This window comes from Ovis aries, chromosome 5 (assembly GCF_016772045.2).
Source record: "Ovis aries strain OAR_USU_Benz2616 breed Rambouillet chromosome 5, ARS-UI_Ramb_v3.0, whole genome shotgun sequence".
In the NCBI taxonomy this organism is placed as follows: domain Eukaryota; kingdom Metazoa; phylum Chordata; class Mammalia; order Artiodactyla; family Bovidae; genus Ovis; species Ovis aries.
The window spans coordinates 10,088,167-10,106,490 of NC_056058.1; the positions used below are offsets into that span (position 1 = coordinate 10,088,167).

An 18,324-nucleotide genomic window follows, 5' to 3' on the forward strand; every position below is an offset into this window, starting at 1 on the left:
TCTAGTCCAGGTCCTGGGGCCCACGAGCAGCAGGGCTGCCTTGCAAGGCCCTGAGATGCATGTGGGTCACCAAGCACCACCACATATGACCTGACCTTGTGTGTAAACCCAGATACACCCAAGGCCACCAGCTGGAGAGACACACGCAGATGCCCTCAGGTGCACTACAGATCCCAAGGACACACGCACGGGCCTTCACACACATCTCTGCAAAGAGTGTGTGCATAGACCATGTCCTTCGTGGGCACGCTCCCTGCTCCTCTCGCAGGCACCTCTTCATCAGCCCCCGGGGGTGGGGCAGCCCAGCCCAGGCACTGGGGCCAGGAACAAGAAACAAGGGCAGGAGAGAGTGAGCCAGGTGTGGCCCTGGCTGTTTATTCCATGTGTCTGCCCTGGGGGCCCAGCTGGGCCAGGGCAACCCTCTGGGGAGCCTGGCTGACCCTGGCTCGCCTCAGTGGCTTCTTTGGGGTGCGGGTGGGCATCAGGGTTAAGGCTGGGGAGGGACAGGAAGTAAAGTGCTTGCAAGGGCCCTGGGGGCTTGGTCCCAGCCATCCTCCTGCTTTGGAGGCCGGCAAGGGGCTGTGCACCCCTGGGCTGTGCAAACGGACTTTCTGGGGCCCACCCAGCTGGGCCTGGGTGAGGGGCACACACAGGCTGGCAGACTCTGCCGACGCCCCCTGCTGGGGGAGGCTCCATCCGGGCCAGGTGGGCCCAGTGGGGGATGTGTCCGTCCAGAGTTGACTGTCCACTGATTGTCTGCTTGTCTGGTCCGAGGCTGTGGCAGTATAGGGGCCACAGGCCCGCTCCCAGCTCTCCGGGGGCTGCCTGTCCCTTTGCCCCTCACCGGCGGAGCCGCTGCAGCTGCGGGGAGAAGTGGCCCGGGTCAGGATGGGGGACACGACCACACTTGCCCGCCTGGCTCTCAATGCCCAAGCTGCTCACCTCACTCTCGACCAGGTTCCGTCTATACAGTGCCTCCTTGGCGGCCTCCTAGGGGGTGAAGAAGGAGTCAGCGGGCAGCCCCTGGTGGCCCTGGCCATGCCCCCACGCCTGCCCAACTCACCCTGCTGCCATCATTGCCCAGACGCCGGGCGGCCTCCGTGTAGAACTGTAGCTGGCGCTCCAGCTGGGCCATGTACTCTGAGGGATGGAGGTGGGGGGCGGCCATCAGGATGGGGCCCGCGCCACCCACCCTTTCCCCCCACCCATCCCTGAGCTCCTACCCCGCCGCATGCCCGGGCCTCCCTGCTCCAGCTGCGCTCGCTGCCACTGGCTGCGCTGCATGATGTCCTGGTACTGCTGCGCCACCTCAGGGGGCACCGGCCGCCGCGCCTGCCTGAGGGCCAGGATCTGGGGTTGGGAGAGAGGATACAGAGGGAGCTGTGAGGGACCTGCAGACCCCCAGCCCTGCCCCATGAGCCTCGTAGGGTGGCACCCACCTTCCGCTCCAGACGCTCTTGGTCGAAGGCCAGCACACTGAGACTATGCAGGGGCCGTGCTGATCTATGGAGTTGGGGAGGGGGAGGGGCTGCAGGGAACTCCCATCCCCAACCCTGTTAATTCAACAAACATACTGGGCCCCGGGGGACAGTGGGAGACAAGCCAGGCCCACCCCTGTGTTGCTGAATCCACAACCTGACAGGGACAAGGGGTGTACACCCAGGCAACTGTGATGCCAGGTGTCAGGGAGGGCTTCCTGGAGGAGGTGACAGCCAAGCTGGGAATCAAAGGAGTCAGAGTTGGGCAGAGGAGCAAGGAGCAAGTGTGGCGATAGGGGTGCTCAGGGTATTGTAACACAGAGTAGCCAAGAGGCTCATGAAAACTAAATGTAGCCATGAACCAACAGGAAGAAGGCTGGATTATTGACAGTGGTCTGATCACAAAAGGTCTTAAAGATCAAGCTGAGGAGTTTAAACTAGATGCTCCAGGAGAAGAGGAGCCAGGAAAGGTTTTGAAGCAGGGGAGAGACATGCTTTAATCTGTGCCTGATGGTAAGTTGTCCAGGAGAGGCTGAGATAAGAAGAGGGCATTCTCTCCAGCACAGCTGGGCCCAGTCACCTACCTGTTCCCTGGCTCCCTCGCAGGAGCAGGCATGGGAGGAGCCTTCCCTTTGGGGCCAGCAACCTGCTTCAGAGGACAGAACTAGTCTTGTGAGTCTCGGCCACTTGAACCAAGCCCTCCCTTCCCCCCAGGGCTGCTGACGGGCAGGGGTCTCACTGTGGGCATGGATGCTGGCACGGGGTCGATGACCAGCCACCTCTCAGTCGTGGTCTCCAACTGCTGGGCTGTCAGTGGCTCGCGAATCCGAACCATCACCTCCAGCCGGCCCCCTGTGGGCCTGCGGCCATCCAGGACCTGGGGGCAGTGAGCGGGGGCTGTTAAGAAGCAGGCAGTGGGGCTTCCCTGGTGGCTCAGTGGTAAAGAATCCGCCTGCCAGTGCAGGAGATGTGGGTTCGATCCCTGGTGCGGGAAGATCCCACATGCTGCTGAGCAACTGAGCCCGTATGCCCCAACTATAGAGCCTGCGCTCTAGAGCCTGGGAGCTGCGACTGCTGAGCCCCCGTGCCGAAACCACCGAAGCCTGCGTGCCCTAGAGCCCGCACTCACAACAAAAGAAGCTACTGCGACGGGAAACCTGCGTACCACAACTAGAGAGCAGCCCCTGTTTGCCACAGCTAGAGAAAAGCCTGCGCAGCAACGAAGACCCAGCACAGCCGAAATAAATCAATACAGAAAATTCCCCCCAAAATAAACAAATAAAAGAAGCAGGCTGTGGCTGGAGGCTCAGGGCTGGGCTCCAGGACAACCAGAGAAATTTCCAAAATATGAGCCCCTGGGTATGGCTGAGACACCAGCTGCTCTTAATGGAGCAGGGTGCAGAGGATACTTAGGGCTGGGTAGTGGGGAAGCCTGGTATTTCCGCGGAGGGGCTGTGTCAGCAGAGAGGACCTTTGGGAGGCTCACGGCAGGGAGCATCTGGTTGATGTTCATGAGTGGCACGGCTATACCCAAGTGTTCAGACCAATGTCCACCTCTCACCTCAAGGACCTCTCGGACCTCGCATGCCGTCTCCAGGGCGTCCAGTTTCAGCTGAGCTGTGCCCAGGACCCGGTCAGTCTTAAAGAGCCCCCTGCGTGTGTGAGAGGGGACAGAATGATTGGCCCTGGGCAGCTCCCCCTCCTCTGGAGGCCCAGAAAGCACCTGCGGCCCCAGCTCACCCCTTGTGGACCACTTCGAACTTGATGCCTTTGGTCTGGATGGCCCTTCGGAAGCCACGGTGGCTGCGGTTGATGCAAAGCTTGAACTGCTCCTTGAACTCTGCCAGGGGAAGGAGGGAGAGAGGAGGGGCAGGGTCAGCTTATGGTCTCGTGGGCTTTCTGTGGGGATGGGAGGCGGGGGACTGCTTCCTGCCAGGGCTCACCAGGGGAGTCTGTGCTTTTGATCACGCTGGTCTTGTCTTTCTGAGCTTCTTCCTGTGACCAGACAGGAGGTGAAAAAGCTCAGGGGCTGGCGCCTGCCCTTGAACCCCCGCCAGACCCACACCCTCCAGGCCTGAAGGGGCTGGAACCCACCCCCCCCCCAGCTCCCCATGTACCACGTTGGGATAGGGGAAGTCGAACCGAACAAAGACATCCAGGTCACCAGGAGACAGCCCTGCGGGAAGACAAGGGTCAGAGTTGGGCAGATGGGTGGACCCCACAGCCCTGCCCCTTGCCTGGTGCCCCCTCACCTGGCGGTGTCGGCAAGCTGATGCCCTTCACGATGAACAGGAGCATGTCGTTGCTGCTGAGGTCAGGGAAGATCCTTCCGAGAGGGAGGGTGGGAGACAGGCCCTCAGTGCCACCGCCCTGCCCACCTTCTTGCCTCCACCCAGTCTCTTGAGGGTGTCTCAGACCCTAGGCTTGAGTTTTAGAACCAGACAGACTACAATTCTCATTCGAGGTCTGCCACTGGCTACTTGTTTAGTCCTTTCATAAATTTGCACATATTTATTTGGAACCAGCTCTGCACCAGTCAGTGGCCTCACCTCTGTGGGACCGCTTTCCTTGCATAAGATTTCTGGAACCTTCTAGAATTTTCTGGAATCTTCTAGAATTCACCAAGTGCCCTAGCTGCTGCAGGACCTTCTCTTTCTCTGACAAGGTTTTTTGGGCATCTACTATATGCCAGCCAGCGTCCTCACTGCTGAAAGTACAGAGGTAAATGAGGCAGACTGCGCCTGTGTTCAGGGAGCCCTGGCTAGCTGAATAACTGATGACCCCGAATATATAAACAAACAAAACAAAAACAACTCTGCAGAGGATTAAAACACTGGCGTGTGCTTGGGAGGTGCTGCTCTAGACAGGGCCATCAAGGAGGGCTTCTCAGGAGAAGTAACATCGTAGGTGACTCTGAATGTCAAGAAGAGGCTGCTACAGGGACTTCCCTAACAGACCAGTGGTTAAGACTTCGAGTTTCCACTGCAGGGGGCATGGGTTTGACCCCTAGTCATGGAATTAGGATCCTACAGGCCATGCAGTGCAGCCAAAAAAAACTTTTAAGAAAAAGAAGAGGCTGCTACATGGTAATCTGCATAAGAGGCTCTAAGCAGAGGAGACAGCCGGTGCAAGGGTCCTGAGTGGGAACACGGCTGGTGTGTCTGACTGACCAAAAAGAAGTCTGTGTGGCTGGAGGTGACAGAAGTGGGGTCAGTGAGAGGAGATGAGGGGGTGACAGGGAGCCAGGCTCTGCAGATGTGGGGGAGCCAGGGTGAGGGGTGCAGGTTCCTAAGTGGTGATGTTAGGTTACCCCAGTGGCCACCCCTAACCTCATGTACAAGTGGGAAAAATGATCCCAACTCCCTGGAGTGTGAGATGCTGTAACAGGAGCAGGACCCACCTCACCACTCCATGAGCTTGCCCAGGCCTCTGCATTCACTAGACTGTCCCCATTTCCAAGCATGTCACTGTCAACACTCCATTGCCACCCTTTACTTACACGGCACGTCTGCCTCAGGACACTTGCACCTGCTCTGCTCCCACCAGACTACCCGAACTCTCCTCCAGAAGCAAGACCTCCGCTGGCTTCTGGGGAGTGTGAACCCCTCTCCAAAAGGGCCAGTGGCAGGGTATAGGGGGCCTTACTTGATGACGCTAAAGGTTCTCTGTTCAAAGCGAGCAGTGGGCGTGGGGAGACCCCGGGCAAAGGCCTGCTTCAGAATCTCCATGCTCCGCTTACAGTCCTCCGCCAGCTTCTCAAATCTGCCAGCGAGAAGGCCCTGCTCAGGTCCCTGGTCCCAGGGGCAGGCTGCGGGGTGCAGAAGTTGGTGGGGCCTGGGGCTGGGCTTCTTACTTGCTGGTTTCAGCGATGTTGCCGAGCTGAGTGAACTGGTTAGAGTGGTTCAGGCACATCTGGGGGAGCAGAAGACAGTGAGGGGAGGGTGGGAGGGGCGCCGTGTGCCTGGCGACCTGGGCAGGGAAGCCCCCTTCACCTCGTGCTGCTGCCTTATGAGCTTGGTGAGTTCGCCGTAGCGTCGGGCAGACTCCTGAGACAGACCTGGGCCAGGGCGCTGGACCAGGGCAAAGTCATCCTTGTTGACGGGGGCAGGTGGCACCTAGGGAGGACGAGGCTTGTGAGGGAGGGGCCTGCTGGACAACCATGAGCAGACCCACCTAGGGCTCTGCGGAAACATCACACCTCCTTCAAGAGGCCTTCCCTGACTACAGCTTCATCCGCAGGCCCTGTTCTTTCCCAAGGAGAAAAGTAATCCTCAAAGAGAAGTGGATGGTCTGTCCCACACGGCACAATTTGTTACCCTGATCTCCAACCCCTCTTCCCTAGTAATGGAGCTCTGGCTGGACACACAGCAGCCCAGCAAGAGACCACATTCCCAGCCTCCCCTGCAGCTAAGTGTGGCCACATGACTCAATTCTGGCCAAAGGGAGGCAAGTAGAAGTGATGGCAACTCCACATCACTGCCCATAGCCCAGATGCAGATAAGGCATTCTCCTTATCTGGTCAAAGGTCAATCCACTTTGACCACAAGGACAAGAATGACCTCCTAGGGTGTCACAAAGTAGCAAGATGGAAAGAATCTGGGCCCTGAAGGGCTTTTTTAGAGGTCTCTTTTAGAGACCAGAATGCCCGCAGTGTTACATACAGGAAACATAAATATCTGTCTTATTTCAGCCACTGTCTTGGGAAGGGGGGTTTGTTACAGCAGTTTAACCTGGACCCTGATGAATACATTCCAAGTCATGTGACTGCTAAGTGGCCGAAGTCCGAAGGGTGAGTGCCTGCGAAGGTCCAGAAGGCCTAGAGGGTTCACCTTGGTGATGTCCACAGGCAGCCCATTGCGTGAGGCCTCCAGCATGGGCTCCAGCCCCTTGGCCTGGCGCAGGTGCATCTTGGCGCCCTCCACGTCGTTCTTCTGCTTGGCTCGCAGCGCAGCCTGCAGAAGCTGCTTCTTGCGGCCCTCCAGGAAAGCCAGCTGCTGCTGGGCTGTGGGTACAGGGGTGTTTGCGGGTGCTGCCCCACCCACAGCCAGGCAATTGGCTGCCCAGGTGGGGAGGGGCGTACCTACCTCTGGTGGATGTGCCCTTGGGGGCTGCTTTGGCTATGGGGGCGGATCCTGACGGGGGTGCCTTTGAAGGTGGGGCTTTGGGCTGGGCTGTGGGGGCTGCAGGGCTGCTGAGCTGCAGAGGGTTGGAAAGCAAGTCAGAGCTTTCACAGCGCCTGTGATGAGTCTGCTGCCCACAGGGTTGAGGCCTGACAGCGACAACACTGACCATCTCAGTTTATGTTTCTTCAGCACTGAACACAACATACGATCTTGTTCACACTAAACCTTGGCAACAGCCCCAGGAGGTAGGGACTAGTACTGTGCTCACTGTACAGAGGAGCCCGAAGTTCAGAGGGCAAGAGGACTTGCCCGTGGCCTCACAGCCAGGAAGTAGCAGGCCCAGATGTGTAGCTGGTTCTTCCTGGCTCAAGGCCAGGACTACTGGGGCTTTGCTTTGCTGCCATGCCACTCCCCTGCCTCACCCCAAGGCCCTAGCCCCTCACACCTTCTTAGGCTCCTCGTCCTCTTCGTCCTCAGGGCCTTCATCCTGGTTGGCCAGCTTCATGGCAGTCTCCAGGACCCCCACCAGGCTCTGCTGGGTGGGCTCGGTGGCCTCCAGGCCCTGGATCGGGGGAAAGCCTAGGTGGCCAGTTGGGACCCAGTCAGGAGGGTGAGGCCCACACTATAATGGTTGAGACACAGGTTCTTCCCCTGCTAAGGAGCTTCAGGCTTTTGAATCTATGTGGGTTGGCCAAAAAGTCTGTTCTGGTTTTTAAACCCTGAACGAACTTTTTGGCCAACACAATACGTTTGCATTTTCTTGGTTCTTTCTTTTCTTTGTGGAAGGGCTGGGTGGGCTGCACCACGAGGCATGTGGGATCTTACTTCCCTAACCAGGGATGGAAACCATGCCCCCTGCAGGAGAAGCGTGGAGCCTTAACCAACGGACTGCCAAGGAAGTCCCTGAATCTATTTTGAATGCAAGGAGCTGCTGCTGGTTTGGTGGAGATGTCAGACCATTCTAACCTCCCTCTTTGCTCTTGGCTCCTCTTGCCTGACCCTGGCCGGGTCTTGACCAGACTGCAACAAGCAAGCACCATGTGAGGTGGCATGCTGGGCATAAGAGGCGGCCCTGGGCCTGGAGGGACTCCCGGGGGACCAACGTGCAGAGCTGTAATTGCTCTCATGGTGGACACACAGGCAGCTCTGAGATCCCAGAAGACGTCTCCAACCCACCGGCAGGGGCGATGGGAGGCTGGGGAGATCTCTGTAAAACTGAGAGCCGATGACTAGGAAGGAGTGAGTCAAAGAAGAAATGACCAGGGGCTTCCCTGGTGACTCAGTGGTAAGAATCTGTCTGCCAAAGCAAAAGACACGGGTTTGATCCCTGATCCGGGAAGATGCCACGTGCTGCGAAGAAAGCCCCAATGCCACAGTGTCTGAGCCTGGGTTCTAGAGCTCAAGCCGCAACTACTGAAGCCCACATGCCTTAGGGTCTGTGCTCTGCAACAGGAAAAGTGACCACAGTGAGGCCCGTGTACCACAACTAGAGGGTAGCCCCTGCCCGCTGCAACTAGAGAAAAGCCTGTGCGGCAATAAAGACCCAGCAGAGTCAAAAAATATATATAATGTTTTAAAATAAATAAATGACCAGACAGTGGTGGGCTGGTGAACAGACTCTTCAGATAAAAACCTCCTAATTTGTAGTGTTTGCCAATTTCTGTGGTGTAAACATTCCCATGGTAAATGATTTTAAGGTACCCATTGTCCAACAAGCTTGCAGAATTTCTGAAGGTGCAGCCATCAGCTCCCTGGGCCTGGAGAGTGGGAGGGAACAGCACCTGCAAAGGCTCAGAGGGTGGTGGGGTGGGGCTGTGGGGCAGGGCCTACCTGGAGGCACAGGCAGCTCCGCCACGTCCACCGCTCGGCCAGCCTTGTGGGCTCGAATGGCGTCTTGGTATTGCTGCAGGGAACACCGGTGTCAGGCTTCCTGGGCAAGGTCTCTAGGGGTGGCCGACCCGCCTCCTTGGGTCTCCACGCACCTTGACGATGCGCTCGTGCATGCGAGCCTTCCGCTGGTCCCCCTTGGTCTTGGCCTGAGCTGCAGCCACGCGGTACCGCTCCATCCGCTGCTCTAGTGCCTCCAGGAGAGTCTTCGGAGGTGGAGGAGCCTCTGGGTCAGACCAGACGGTAGAGTTAAGGGTCTCAGTGGGAGGAGACTGTCTTGCTCCGGCCGGCCCACCCCACAGGGTCCCAGGAGCCTACCTGGCGTGGAGGGCACCACAGCAGGAGTTGGAGGCTGCACAGGTGGTGATGGTGGGCCCTGGGGCAGCTGGTCTAGGGGTAGAGAGGTCCAGTCCAGTGGGGGGCTTACTTGTGGCCACCCTTCCCCCGACCAGCCTAGTCTGGCCTGAGGCTGGGGTCCCTGGGGTCCCCCTGACCAAAGGGGTGGCAGCATCAGCAAGAATGTCCTGGAGACCTCCAGCAGTCCTGGAGGATGGGCAGGGTGGGGTCCTCACCAGGTGGAGGGGGCAGGCGTGACAGGTCCACAGGCTCCCCCCGGCTCAGGGCCTCCAAGACAGCATCAAAGCTCTGGGAGAAGGAAGATCAGGGGAGGAGGCTGCAGCTGGGGGCTAGGACCCCATGGGGAGCCTCCACGACCTGCCACATGGCAGATGACTCCCCACTCTGTCACTTCCTTTGCAGCAAGCATCTTTTTTAAAATTTTTATTTTTGGCTGTTCTGTGACCAGGGATTGAACCTGCTCCCCTTGCAGTGGAAGTGCAGATTGACCTGGTGGTCAGTCTCTGGACCACCAGGGAAGTTCTTTTGTGGTATTTTGCTCAAGCCTCCTCCAGACATTTACGCCCATTTCACAGAGAGGGTAAACTGAAGCTTCAGGAGGTGCAGCAAACTACAGTCACGGAGTGACCAGGATTCAAATCTGGGTCTGTCTTGACTCCAGAGCCCCCGTTCTTTGCTATCACACAATGTTAGAAGCATCCTGTCCTCTACCTCCAACCCTGACCCCTCCAGACGCACCTTGGCCACACGGAAGTGTTTGGCGGCAGTGGCAGTGTCTCCCTGCTGCTTGGCGTGGAGGGCAGCCAGCTTGTACTCGCGCTGGCGGCTCTGCAACTGAGCCAGGGGGCCAGGGCTGCAAGGACCTGGGAGAGGGGACAGTGCACAAACTATTTCTACTTAATTCTCACAACAAAGGACCACCTTAGAGATTTGAGAACTGAGGCTTAGAGAGGGGATGCTGTTTCCCCAAATCACACAGCCTGAAGAAGGCATAGTGAGGACTCAACCCTGTGACTGTTAGTCTCTAGAGCCAATGCTATTTTGCCCCTAAGAGAATCCTGGAAAACTTTCTGTACTCTTACACATTTTTAAGTCGACATCTAAAACTTTTCATTTTGAGTTGAGAAAGTGGCAATGGCTGTTGTTTCTAGTGTCTTCAAATACTGACATTTGACAAAGAAAATCATCACACTACTCTTTTAAATCAAATATATCCTAACTACCATAGTGATCTGAAACTCACCGACATTTCCCTTTTTATTTTTTCAGATTGTGGTAAAATACAAGATAAAATTTACCATCTTAACCCTTTATAAGTATACAGTTCAGTGGCATCAAGGACATTCTCATTGTTGCGCAACCATCACCACCGTCCAGCTCCAGCACTCTTTCCATCTTTCCCAGCTGAAACTCTGTCCTCATTAAACACTAACTCCCCATCCCCCTCCCCCAGCCCCCAGCACCCACTGGTCTACTTTTTGTCTCTGGGAATTTGACTCTGCTAGGGACCCCCTATAAGCGAAATCATACAGTATCTGTCCCTTTGTTGCTGGCTTATTTCACGCAGCATAATGGCTTCAAGGTTCATCCGTGCTGTAGCGTGTGTCAGAATTTCCTTCCCTTTTCAGGGTGAATAATATTCCATTATATGCATGGAGCACATTTGTTTACCCGTTTTCAGGCATACCTCTTAGTATAGGTCTGGTTCCAGATCGCCTCAATAAAGCAAATATTGTAATGAAGTGAGTCCCTCAGGGTTTTTGGTGTCCCAGTACATGTAAAAGTTACTCTACTATACTGTAGTCTAAGAAGCATGCAGTAGCATTATGACTAAAAAACAATGTACATACTTTAACATAAGAGAATTTCATTGTTCCACAGGGTAACCAAGCCCATGTACTGCAACTGCTGAGCCTGAACACCCTACAGCCCATGCTCTGCCACACGAGTCGCCACTGCAAGGGGAAACCTGCTCACCGCAACTAGAGAAAGCCCATGTGCAACAAAGAAGCCAGCCAAAGAGAAACACTCATTAGATTAATATAAACAGATTGTTAAAAAACACTAACTACCACCTGAGCCTTCAGCACACTGTAGCAGTAACACCGAAAACCACTGATTGCAGATCCCCATAACAAGTATAACAATACTGAAAACCCTTGAAATCCTTTAAGAGTTGCCAAAATGTGACAGACAGACACAAAGTGAGCAAACGCTGTTGGAAAAATGGTGCCAACAGACTTGCTCAGAGTACAGTTACCACAAACTGATTTGTAAAAACAAAAATCACACTAATCTGTGAATTGCAATAAAGCAAAGCTGAAGAAATCCAGGTATGCTTCATCTGTCAACAGAAACTGGACACGTGGAAGCTTCTGGGATCGACCAGGGATTGAACACATGTCCTCTGCATCGGCCAACAGATTTCAAACCACAGGACCATGAAGTCCTACTTTTTAAATATACGCCAGGGTTCACAGTGAGCAATTAGGAACTTCAGATCTTCCCTTATTTACATACACGTTTCTGGCAGAACTGTATCCTAACATGATGTATTTGGGTACTCGAGAGTCTTTTTTTAACACCTTATTGTACATATAAATGTACCTTTCTGCACTGTATCAGCAAAGTTGGGAAACAGGATTAAATGGCTTTAAAAACACTCTATTAGATGCAGCTTCAAATAATATGCCTAATATGTTCTTAGGAACAGTATTCTTAAATTGACATCAGTAAGTACAATTGTTGGTATTAAAAATAAAATACAGTAAATACACCACTCACCACCCAGATATACATCCTAGAAATACCTGGAAAACAGTACAAAGTACCTGTTGTACTTTTTCAGACTGATAACTGGACTCACTGCTTTGTTTTGGTGGACTTGCCTGAGAAGGTGTCCAACTTGAAACAAAACAACTTGACATTTTTTTTTAATTGAGGTATAATTAATTTACAATGTTGTGTTAATTTCAGGTGTATAGAAACCTGATTCATTTATGTATATATATAAATAAATGTTCTTTCTCAGATTCTTTTCCATTTTATATATATATATATAAATATATATATATGATGTATAAATCTACCACATAGCGTAAGTTCCCTGGGCTATACAGTAGATCCTTGGTTTTTTTGGAACTATTTAATATATAGTAAGGTGTATCTGTTAATCCCAAACTCCTAATTTATCTCCCCTGCCCAATATCTTGACATTTCTTAATGCGGACCATTTTTAAAGTCTTTACTGAATTTGTTACAATACTGCTTCTGTTTTATGTTTTAGTTTTTTGGTCCCGAGGTATGTGGGATCTTAGATCCCCGAGCTGAGATTGAACCTGCACCCCCTGCATTGGAAGGCAAAGCCTTAACCGCTGGACCGCCAGGGAAGTCCTGTAACATCCTGACATTTCATTGGCTTTATCTCCTGCCACTGAAAGTCCCTCTCAGTGTTAAAATTTATTTTGGGGCAGAATTACTGTTGGAATTATTTTTTGCACAAAACTGAGCAAAGCTTAACTATATCGAGCTTTTCTGATAAATAATTTTGATATACTAAGAGTAAAATTGTATCGGCGAGGCAGCTCTTGTTGACAAGGCGGGGGCCGGGTCCACCCACTAGCACTTAGCTCCTGCTTCCTTGTTCATTCTTTTCCTACTTTCCTTTTTTGTTTTTAATGTGCAAAGAAACCTGCTTCACATCATCAAATAGATGGGAAGAGACAGAGTCTTACAGATGTCACGTGATTTTCAGGGTCTCCACGCAGCTATATACAGAAAACCCCATTATGAAAAACTGTTGGTGATTTCAGCTGAGAATCTCAGGTCACAATTTCCAATAGTTATCCTTGAGCTTTACTAAAACCAAAAGCTTAGAAACCAGCTTGGCTGAAGCACTCAAGAGACTAGGGGTTCACTTTCTGAACCTCAGGCCAGCATTTGGAGTATCTCCTTTGGTTTGCCCCATTTTCTTTTCTTAAGGTGGGGGAAGGGGAGGTTAAGGGAAAGAAAACTTCTTGGGAGGTGTGTTCTCCAGCAAGTGAGTTTTAGGAACGATGGACAAGCTGAGGGCTTGGGAACTACTCACTTAACACTCTATGGGTGGGGGCCTTCCCTGGTCGTCCGGTGGTTAAGAATGCAGGAGACATGGGGTCGAACCCTGGTCATGGGAAGACCGCACAAGCCATGGAGCAACTACGCCTGTGAGCCACAACCACGGAGCCTGTGTTTGAGAGTCCTCGAGGTGCAACTACTGAGCCTGTGCACTCAGAGCCCATCCTCTGCAACCAAAGAAGCCACCACGATAAGAAGTCTGTGCACCACAATGAAGAGGAGCCCTCGTCGCAACTAGAGAAAGCCTGCGAGCAGCAATGAAGCCCCAACGCAGCCATAAATAAATAAAAATAAATCTTAAAAAAAAAAAGAAAAAACTCTATTGGGAATTCCCTGGCGGTCCAGTGGTTGGGACTTTGCACTTTCACTGCCGGGACCTGGGTTCAGTCTTCGGTCAGGAAACTAAGATTCTGCAAGCCACATGGCACACCCAAACCAGAACAAAACCAAAAAACCATAATGCTGTTCAGTTCTAAAAAGGAATGGTGTTCTGACACATGCTGCAGCATTTTGCTAAGTGAAGGAAGCCAGACACAGGAGGACAAATAGTGGAGGATTCTATTTACATGAAATATCTGTAAAAGGCAAATCCAGAGACAGAAAGCAGAACAGAGGTTCCTAGGGACTGGGCAAGGGCGAACGGGGAGTTAATGCTGAATAGAGGGGGACGAAAAAGTTTTGGAAACTGATAGAGGTGGTGGTTGCACAATATTGTGAAAGTGATAAATATCACTCAACTGCATGTTGAAAAATAGTTAAATGGCAAATGTTCTGTAAAATATATTTTACAGCTACCACAGACAGAAAACCTCTCCTGGGAGCCTGTGTGCCCCTTGGAAAGTAGGATCTGGGGAGGGAAAGGTGGTAAAAAATATCTAAAAATCAGTGCAGGCCCTGTACCCCCGCACCAAAGGGCCAGCCACTAAATGGATACCCCCTCAACAGCCCATATCAGCCAGCCCTGCCTGTGGCCTACCTGGGGGCGGCTGGGGCTTAGCTGAGGCCAGGGACGAGGATGGAGCAGCAGAAGGAGGACTCTCCACGACAACCCGGGGATCTGGGGCCAGCGGGTTCAGAGGGGCCGGCTGGGTGGGTGCAGGCGTGTGGCTGGGCGTGGCCACTGGACCCTTCCCCACAGCCACAGGCGGCGGGATGTCCCCTTCATCGATGGCTTTGCCCTTCCGGACGGAGGCCAGCAGGTTTTCAAGTGTCTGGGAGAAGGTGTGAACGTAGGTTTGGGAGGAGCCTGGAGCTGGGTGCAGGGGGCAGTGGTGAGGACCTGGTCACCCTCTTGTCTGCCCACTCACCTTAAGCCCCCGGTCGTAGCGCCGCATCTTGGCACTGTCTCCAGCTTGCCTAGCGCTTTCGATCGCAGTCTGGTAGAGGGCCAGCCTCTCCTGCAAGGTGGCCTCCAGCCCTGGGCTGGGGGTTGTGGCCTTTGGCTGCGGGAGGGGCCAGGTGCACAGTCTGGGTGGTGACCCCTCTCTCAGATCCACCGTGATAGCTTCCTGGGTTGAGTACCTACTGTATACCAGGTGTGTTGCCCCCTCTAACCCTGAAGGGGCAGAAATCATCACCCATCTCCCAGGGTGGAGAACTGGGGATCAGAGGCACCCCACCACCTGTGCGAGGTTCCGCGGTTGAGAGGGAGGAGGTAGCCCTTGAACCCTGGGCTACACAGACCAGTGTTGTCAGGGGTATACCTGGGCCACAGGAGGGTGGGACTCTGAAGCCTTCTGCTCCTCCCCAAGGACCTCATTCAGTTCTGCCTGCAGGGACACACGGCCGGGGGCCAGTCGTGAGGGCCTGCTGGGTGGACAACAACGGGAGGGAGGTCTCCCGCTCCACCCCTGGTGCTCACCAGCAGGTCATCATCAGCCTCCACGTCCTCCTCGTCTGTTCCCTCCTCTTCATCTTCATCCAGGTCTCTCATGCATAAGCTGGCCATCTTCTCAATGGCTTCCATGGGCAGGGGACCTGAAGGCAATGGGAGGCCCCAGTTGAACCAGGATCCTTCAAGAGTCCCCCGTCTCCTGTCCCATTCACCCATGGCCATGAAAATTAGGGTAGCAGGCAGTGGGCAGTATGTCTCCCTCTCCTGGCTCTTCCACGGCACCCCATTGTCCTTGGGCCAACAGGCATGATCCTACTCCCTGTCGATCTCCCTGGCCTCATCTCTTCCTTGACAAGCCTGAGTTGGAACCCCAGATCTGCAACTTTCTCACTGTGGGACCTTGGGCAAGTCGCTTCACCTCCCTGGGCCTTAGTCTTCCCATCTGTTAGATGGGGACAATAACAGTTTCTCCCTCACCATAGACTGCAGGGACTACAGGTAAATGCAGCTCTTAGAACAGCACACTGTCAGCATTTGTTGTTCCTGTAACTCTTGTTATTCACGGCACCCATGTTCTATAAAGTTGGAATTAGTGAATAATGAACCAACTGGCCCTGAAAGAAATACAACATTAGGTTCCCATGAGCCTCTGGGCACAACACTGTTGTCAAACAGGTAATATATATATATCCTTGTTTTATGTGTGTTTCTACTTAAAGACACCTTCTTTAATATATATTGTTGATTCATTAACACGGAACTTGATGCCAACAGCACTATAACTGATGCCTGAATGAAGCTTATCTACAAGGTACATCCTAGTCTTCTCACGCTAAGGAACAGGAGACAGCACTCTGGCACTACGCTTGGAGCCGTGTGGATCCGTAAAATCAACAAAAAGCACAAACATGAGAAAAGCGTGACATTCAACAGACCAAGAAAAGGACACTATGCGCTGAGACAAGAAGGCAGAGTGTCGCCTCAGCAGGGAACAGGCACACTGGGTGACTCAAACTTTTGGCAGCTCCGTGCATGTCTGTGAATGACTGCAAAAGTGCAACAAGCAACTAATTTGGAGGTTACAAATAAATTGAAACCAATAGATGAATTTACAAATTTGGAATCTGTAGCTAACAAGGATCAACTGCATTAGCTGTAAAGCGTAAAGGTTCCATGTGCCCAAGCTCCAGCCCCACTTGACCCCTGCAGAGTTCCCTGCCCCTTGCCACCTCTTCCAGGGCCTGTGCACAAACTGTAACTCACCCCCTCCCCCACTCTTCACCTGGCCCTCCCCATTGCAGGTGCCTCCTCCTGGAATCCCAGTCCAGCCCACAGGTCTCCCCTGATCCCAGCCCTGATCACAGAACCATGGGTTGGAGGACATGCCACATCCATTATTGGTGATTATTCCCATTTTACAGACAGGGAAACTGAGCCCCATATAGTTGCTGAAACTCAGCAAGTCACACAGCCAGTTAGTTGCAGAAGTGGGACTTGAATCCTCATTTTGGGGCCAGAGCCGATCGCTTAACTCTTCCCCAGAATTAGGTTGCCAGGCGGACAGGGACCTTCTCTGTCTGCATATTCTCATCGCTTCAGTGCCCAGCTCCAAACAGGAGCTCAGAAAATGTTCAGGGGTGTACTGAGAGTCTCACCTTTGCCTTTAAGCTTCTCCAAGGCTTGGGGCTGGCCTCCCACCAAGGCCAAGAACTCAGCCTCCAGTTCCTCATCGTTAACTCCATCTTCAGGGATCATCAGGCCGTCTGGGGAGAGGTCAACTAGCAGGCCCAGCTGTGGAAACAATGGGGCTTCTGTCATACCATGGGATGCACCCCGGCTAGCTAGAGGCAGCTGTGATGGACCTGGAGTCCCCTGGGTAGGAACTCAGAGCTCCTGGGGAAAGCCAGTCAGCTGGAACAGGCCCCAGACACAACAGGTGTCCAAGATGGGCCAAGTCACTCCTCTGGCACAGATCAACATGGGGCAAAGGGCAGGTAGAGAGAGACCCAACTGCCTGCTCTGAGCCCACACCCATGATGGGTTGCCAGCCAAGTTCAGCGGTGAAATAAGGCCCTACACCCTGCCCCAAAGCAAAGTCACTGTGCACAACTGGGTTTTTCCATTCCAGCATCTTCAGCAGAGGGAGCTGTGCAGGAAGGCTGGAGGTGTCAAGAGTAAAAGGAAGCAGACAGCACTGAAGTTGGAAGTGAGGTCTTGGCTGTGTGAAACACTTGTCTTCCTATCCCATCCTTGTTAATAACCAACCATGATATGATAATATTAGGCTGAAGTACACAAATTACCTCCTTTTCTTTGGGTCAAAAATGGCCAAGTATCAGCAATCATACAACGGCTCCATCTAATAGTAACGATGATGACACCATTTATTGAGCGCTATGTTCTAGCACTCTCTGTAAACTATCACAGATAGTCGTGAATTTTCACAGCTATCCTGTGACATACACTCTTAAGGCCTCCATTGTACAGATGAGAAGACTGAGGCTTAGAGGTGTGAAGCCAAGTATCCAATACGGAGAAGCCCGGAGGGAACTTCAGGTCAGCCAGACTAATACCTGGGCACTAAGTTTTGGCCTGAGCTCCTTCCATCAAAGCTGAGAAAAATCAAACTCTCCCAGTGCCTAGGAAAAAGGTAATAAGGGAGGGAGACGGTGCCCAACCACAATTCTGTGGGCTCACAGCAAACAGACTGGATTTGCCCTTAGGTCTGGCCAAGCAGTTGATCCCTATGACCTTGGACAGTTATCTTCACCTCTCTGGGCCTCAGTGTCCTCATCTGTACAATGGGGATAAAAAAGTATGACCTGGCCAAGCTGATGCCAGGGTTCCACAGTGCTCAGTCCAGGAAAGCCATAACTGTCTTTCTTATCCCAGGTTCAAGGCCTTCTCCTCCCCGACTGGAGCTGCTACTGCAACAGGTGGCCCTGAGCCCTGGGCGGGGCGCCAGGAGCTGGGGAGCCCGGGCCAACAGGCCTTACTGTGGGGGTCAAACCTAACCTAGGGGGCGGGGACGTGGGCTCACCTGGGAGTGGAGAGCCGGTTCCCCTGGGGGGTGGGGCCCTCCCTTGAACGTGTGACAAGGGTGGGATGGGATACCTCGGCGGGGCCATGGGATACAGACTCACCTGGCGGGCGGTGGCGGCGCCTCGGCCCGGGGGTCCCGGGGGTCCCTTCCTCTTGTGCATCTTCCAGGTTGGCTACTCGGACCACTGGACCCCTGGCCTGGTCTTGCCCTGCCTCCTCCCCCGGGGCCTATGGCACCGCACACGCCCTTCCTGAGTCCCACGCCCCTTGTCGGCGCCTCGAGACCGCCGACCCCACGCCCTCGGCCCCCAGGTGGCTGCCCCACTTCCGCCTCGGCCCTCGGGCGCCGCGGCACCGGAGCTCAGCCACCGGACTTGCCGGGCCCCACGACACAGAAACTACAATTCCCGGCAGGCAGTGCGCGAATGCGCAGGCGCGTTGCCGGCGATGGGCGGTGCCGCAGGTTGCGCGGGAAAGAGGCGGAGCGTGC

At 53.8% G+C, this 18,324-nt stretch overlaps 1 protein-coding gene across 4 annotated transcripts; it reads right to left on the reverse strand.

The window, feature by feature from the left end:
- Nucleotides 1–345: 345 nt before the first annotated feature.
- On the reverse strand, nucleotides 346–18,225 carry CC2D1A (coiled-coil and C2 domain containing 1A). Of its 4 annotated transcripts, none has more exons than XM_027969513.3 (29): nucleotides 17,936–18,225; nucleotides 16,448–16,583; nucleotides 14,820–14,935; nucleotides 14,662–14,727; nucleotides 14,266–14,400; nucleotides 13,935–14,169; nucleotides 9,584–9,708; nucleotides 9,061–9,133; nucleotides 8,807–8,878; nucleotides 8,584–8,714; nucleotides 8,432–8,504; nucleotides 7,047–7,180; nucleotides 6,563–6,674; nucleotides 6,308–6,480; nucleotides 5,471–5,593; nucleotides 5,332–5,390; nucleotides 5,124–5,240; nucleotides 3,731–3,804; nucleotides 3,596–3,654; nucleotides 3,422–3,473; nucleotides 3,219–3,318; nucleotides 3,040–3,130; nucleotides 2,218–2,355; nucleotides 2,063–2,124; nucleotides 1,440–1,503; nucleotides 1,224–1,350; nucleotides 1,064–1,140; nucleotides 943–990; nucleotides 346–861 (listed from the first exon to the last, which is right to left on the reverse strand). In XM_027969513.3, the coding sequence occupies exons 1-29, from the start codon at nucleotides 17,993–17,995 to the stop codon at nucleotides 841–843; spliced, it is 2,853 nt and encodes a 950-aa protein (XP_027825314.2). In that variant the 5' UTR covers nucleotides 17,996–18,225; the 3' UTR covers nucleotides 346–840. The 4 variants fall into 4 exon arrangements, with proteins under 4 accessions (XP_027825314.2, XP_027825313.2, XP_027825312.2 ...); XM_027969512.3 differs by having other exon boundaries at nucleotides 2,063–2,127; XM_027969511.3 differs by having other exon boundaries at nucleotides 2,063–2,142.
- Nucleotides 18,226–18,324: the final 99 nt, after the last annotated feature.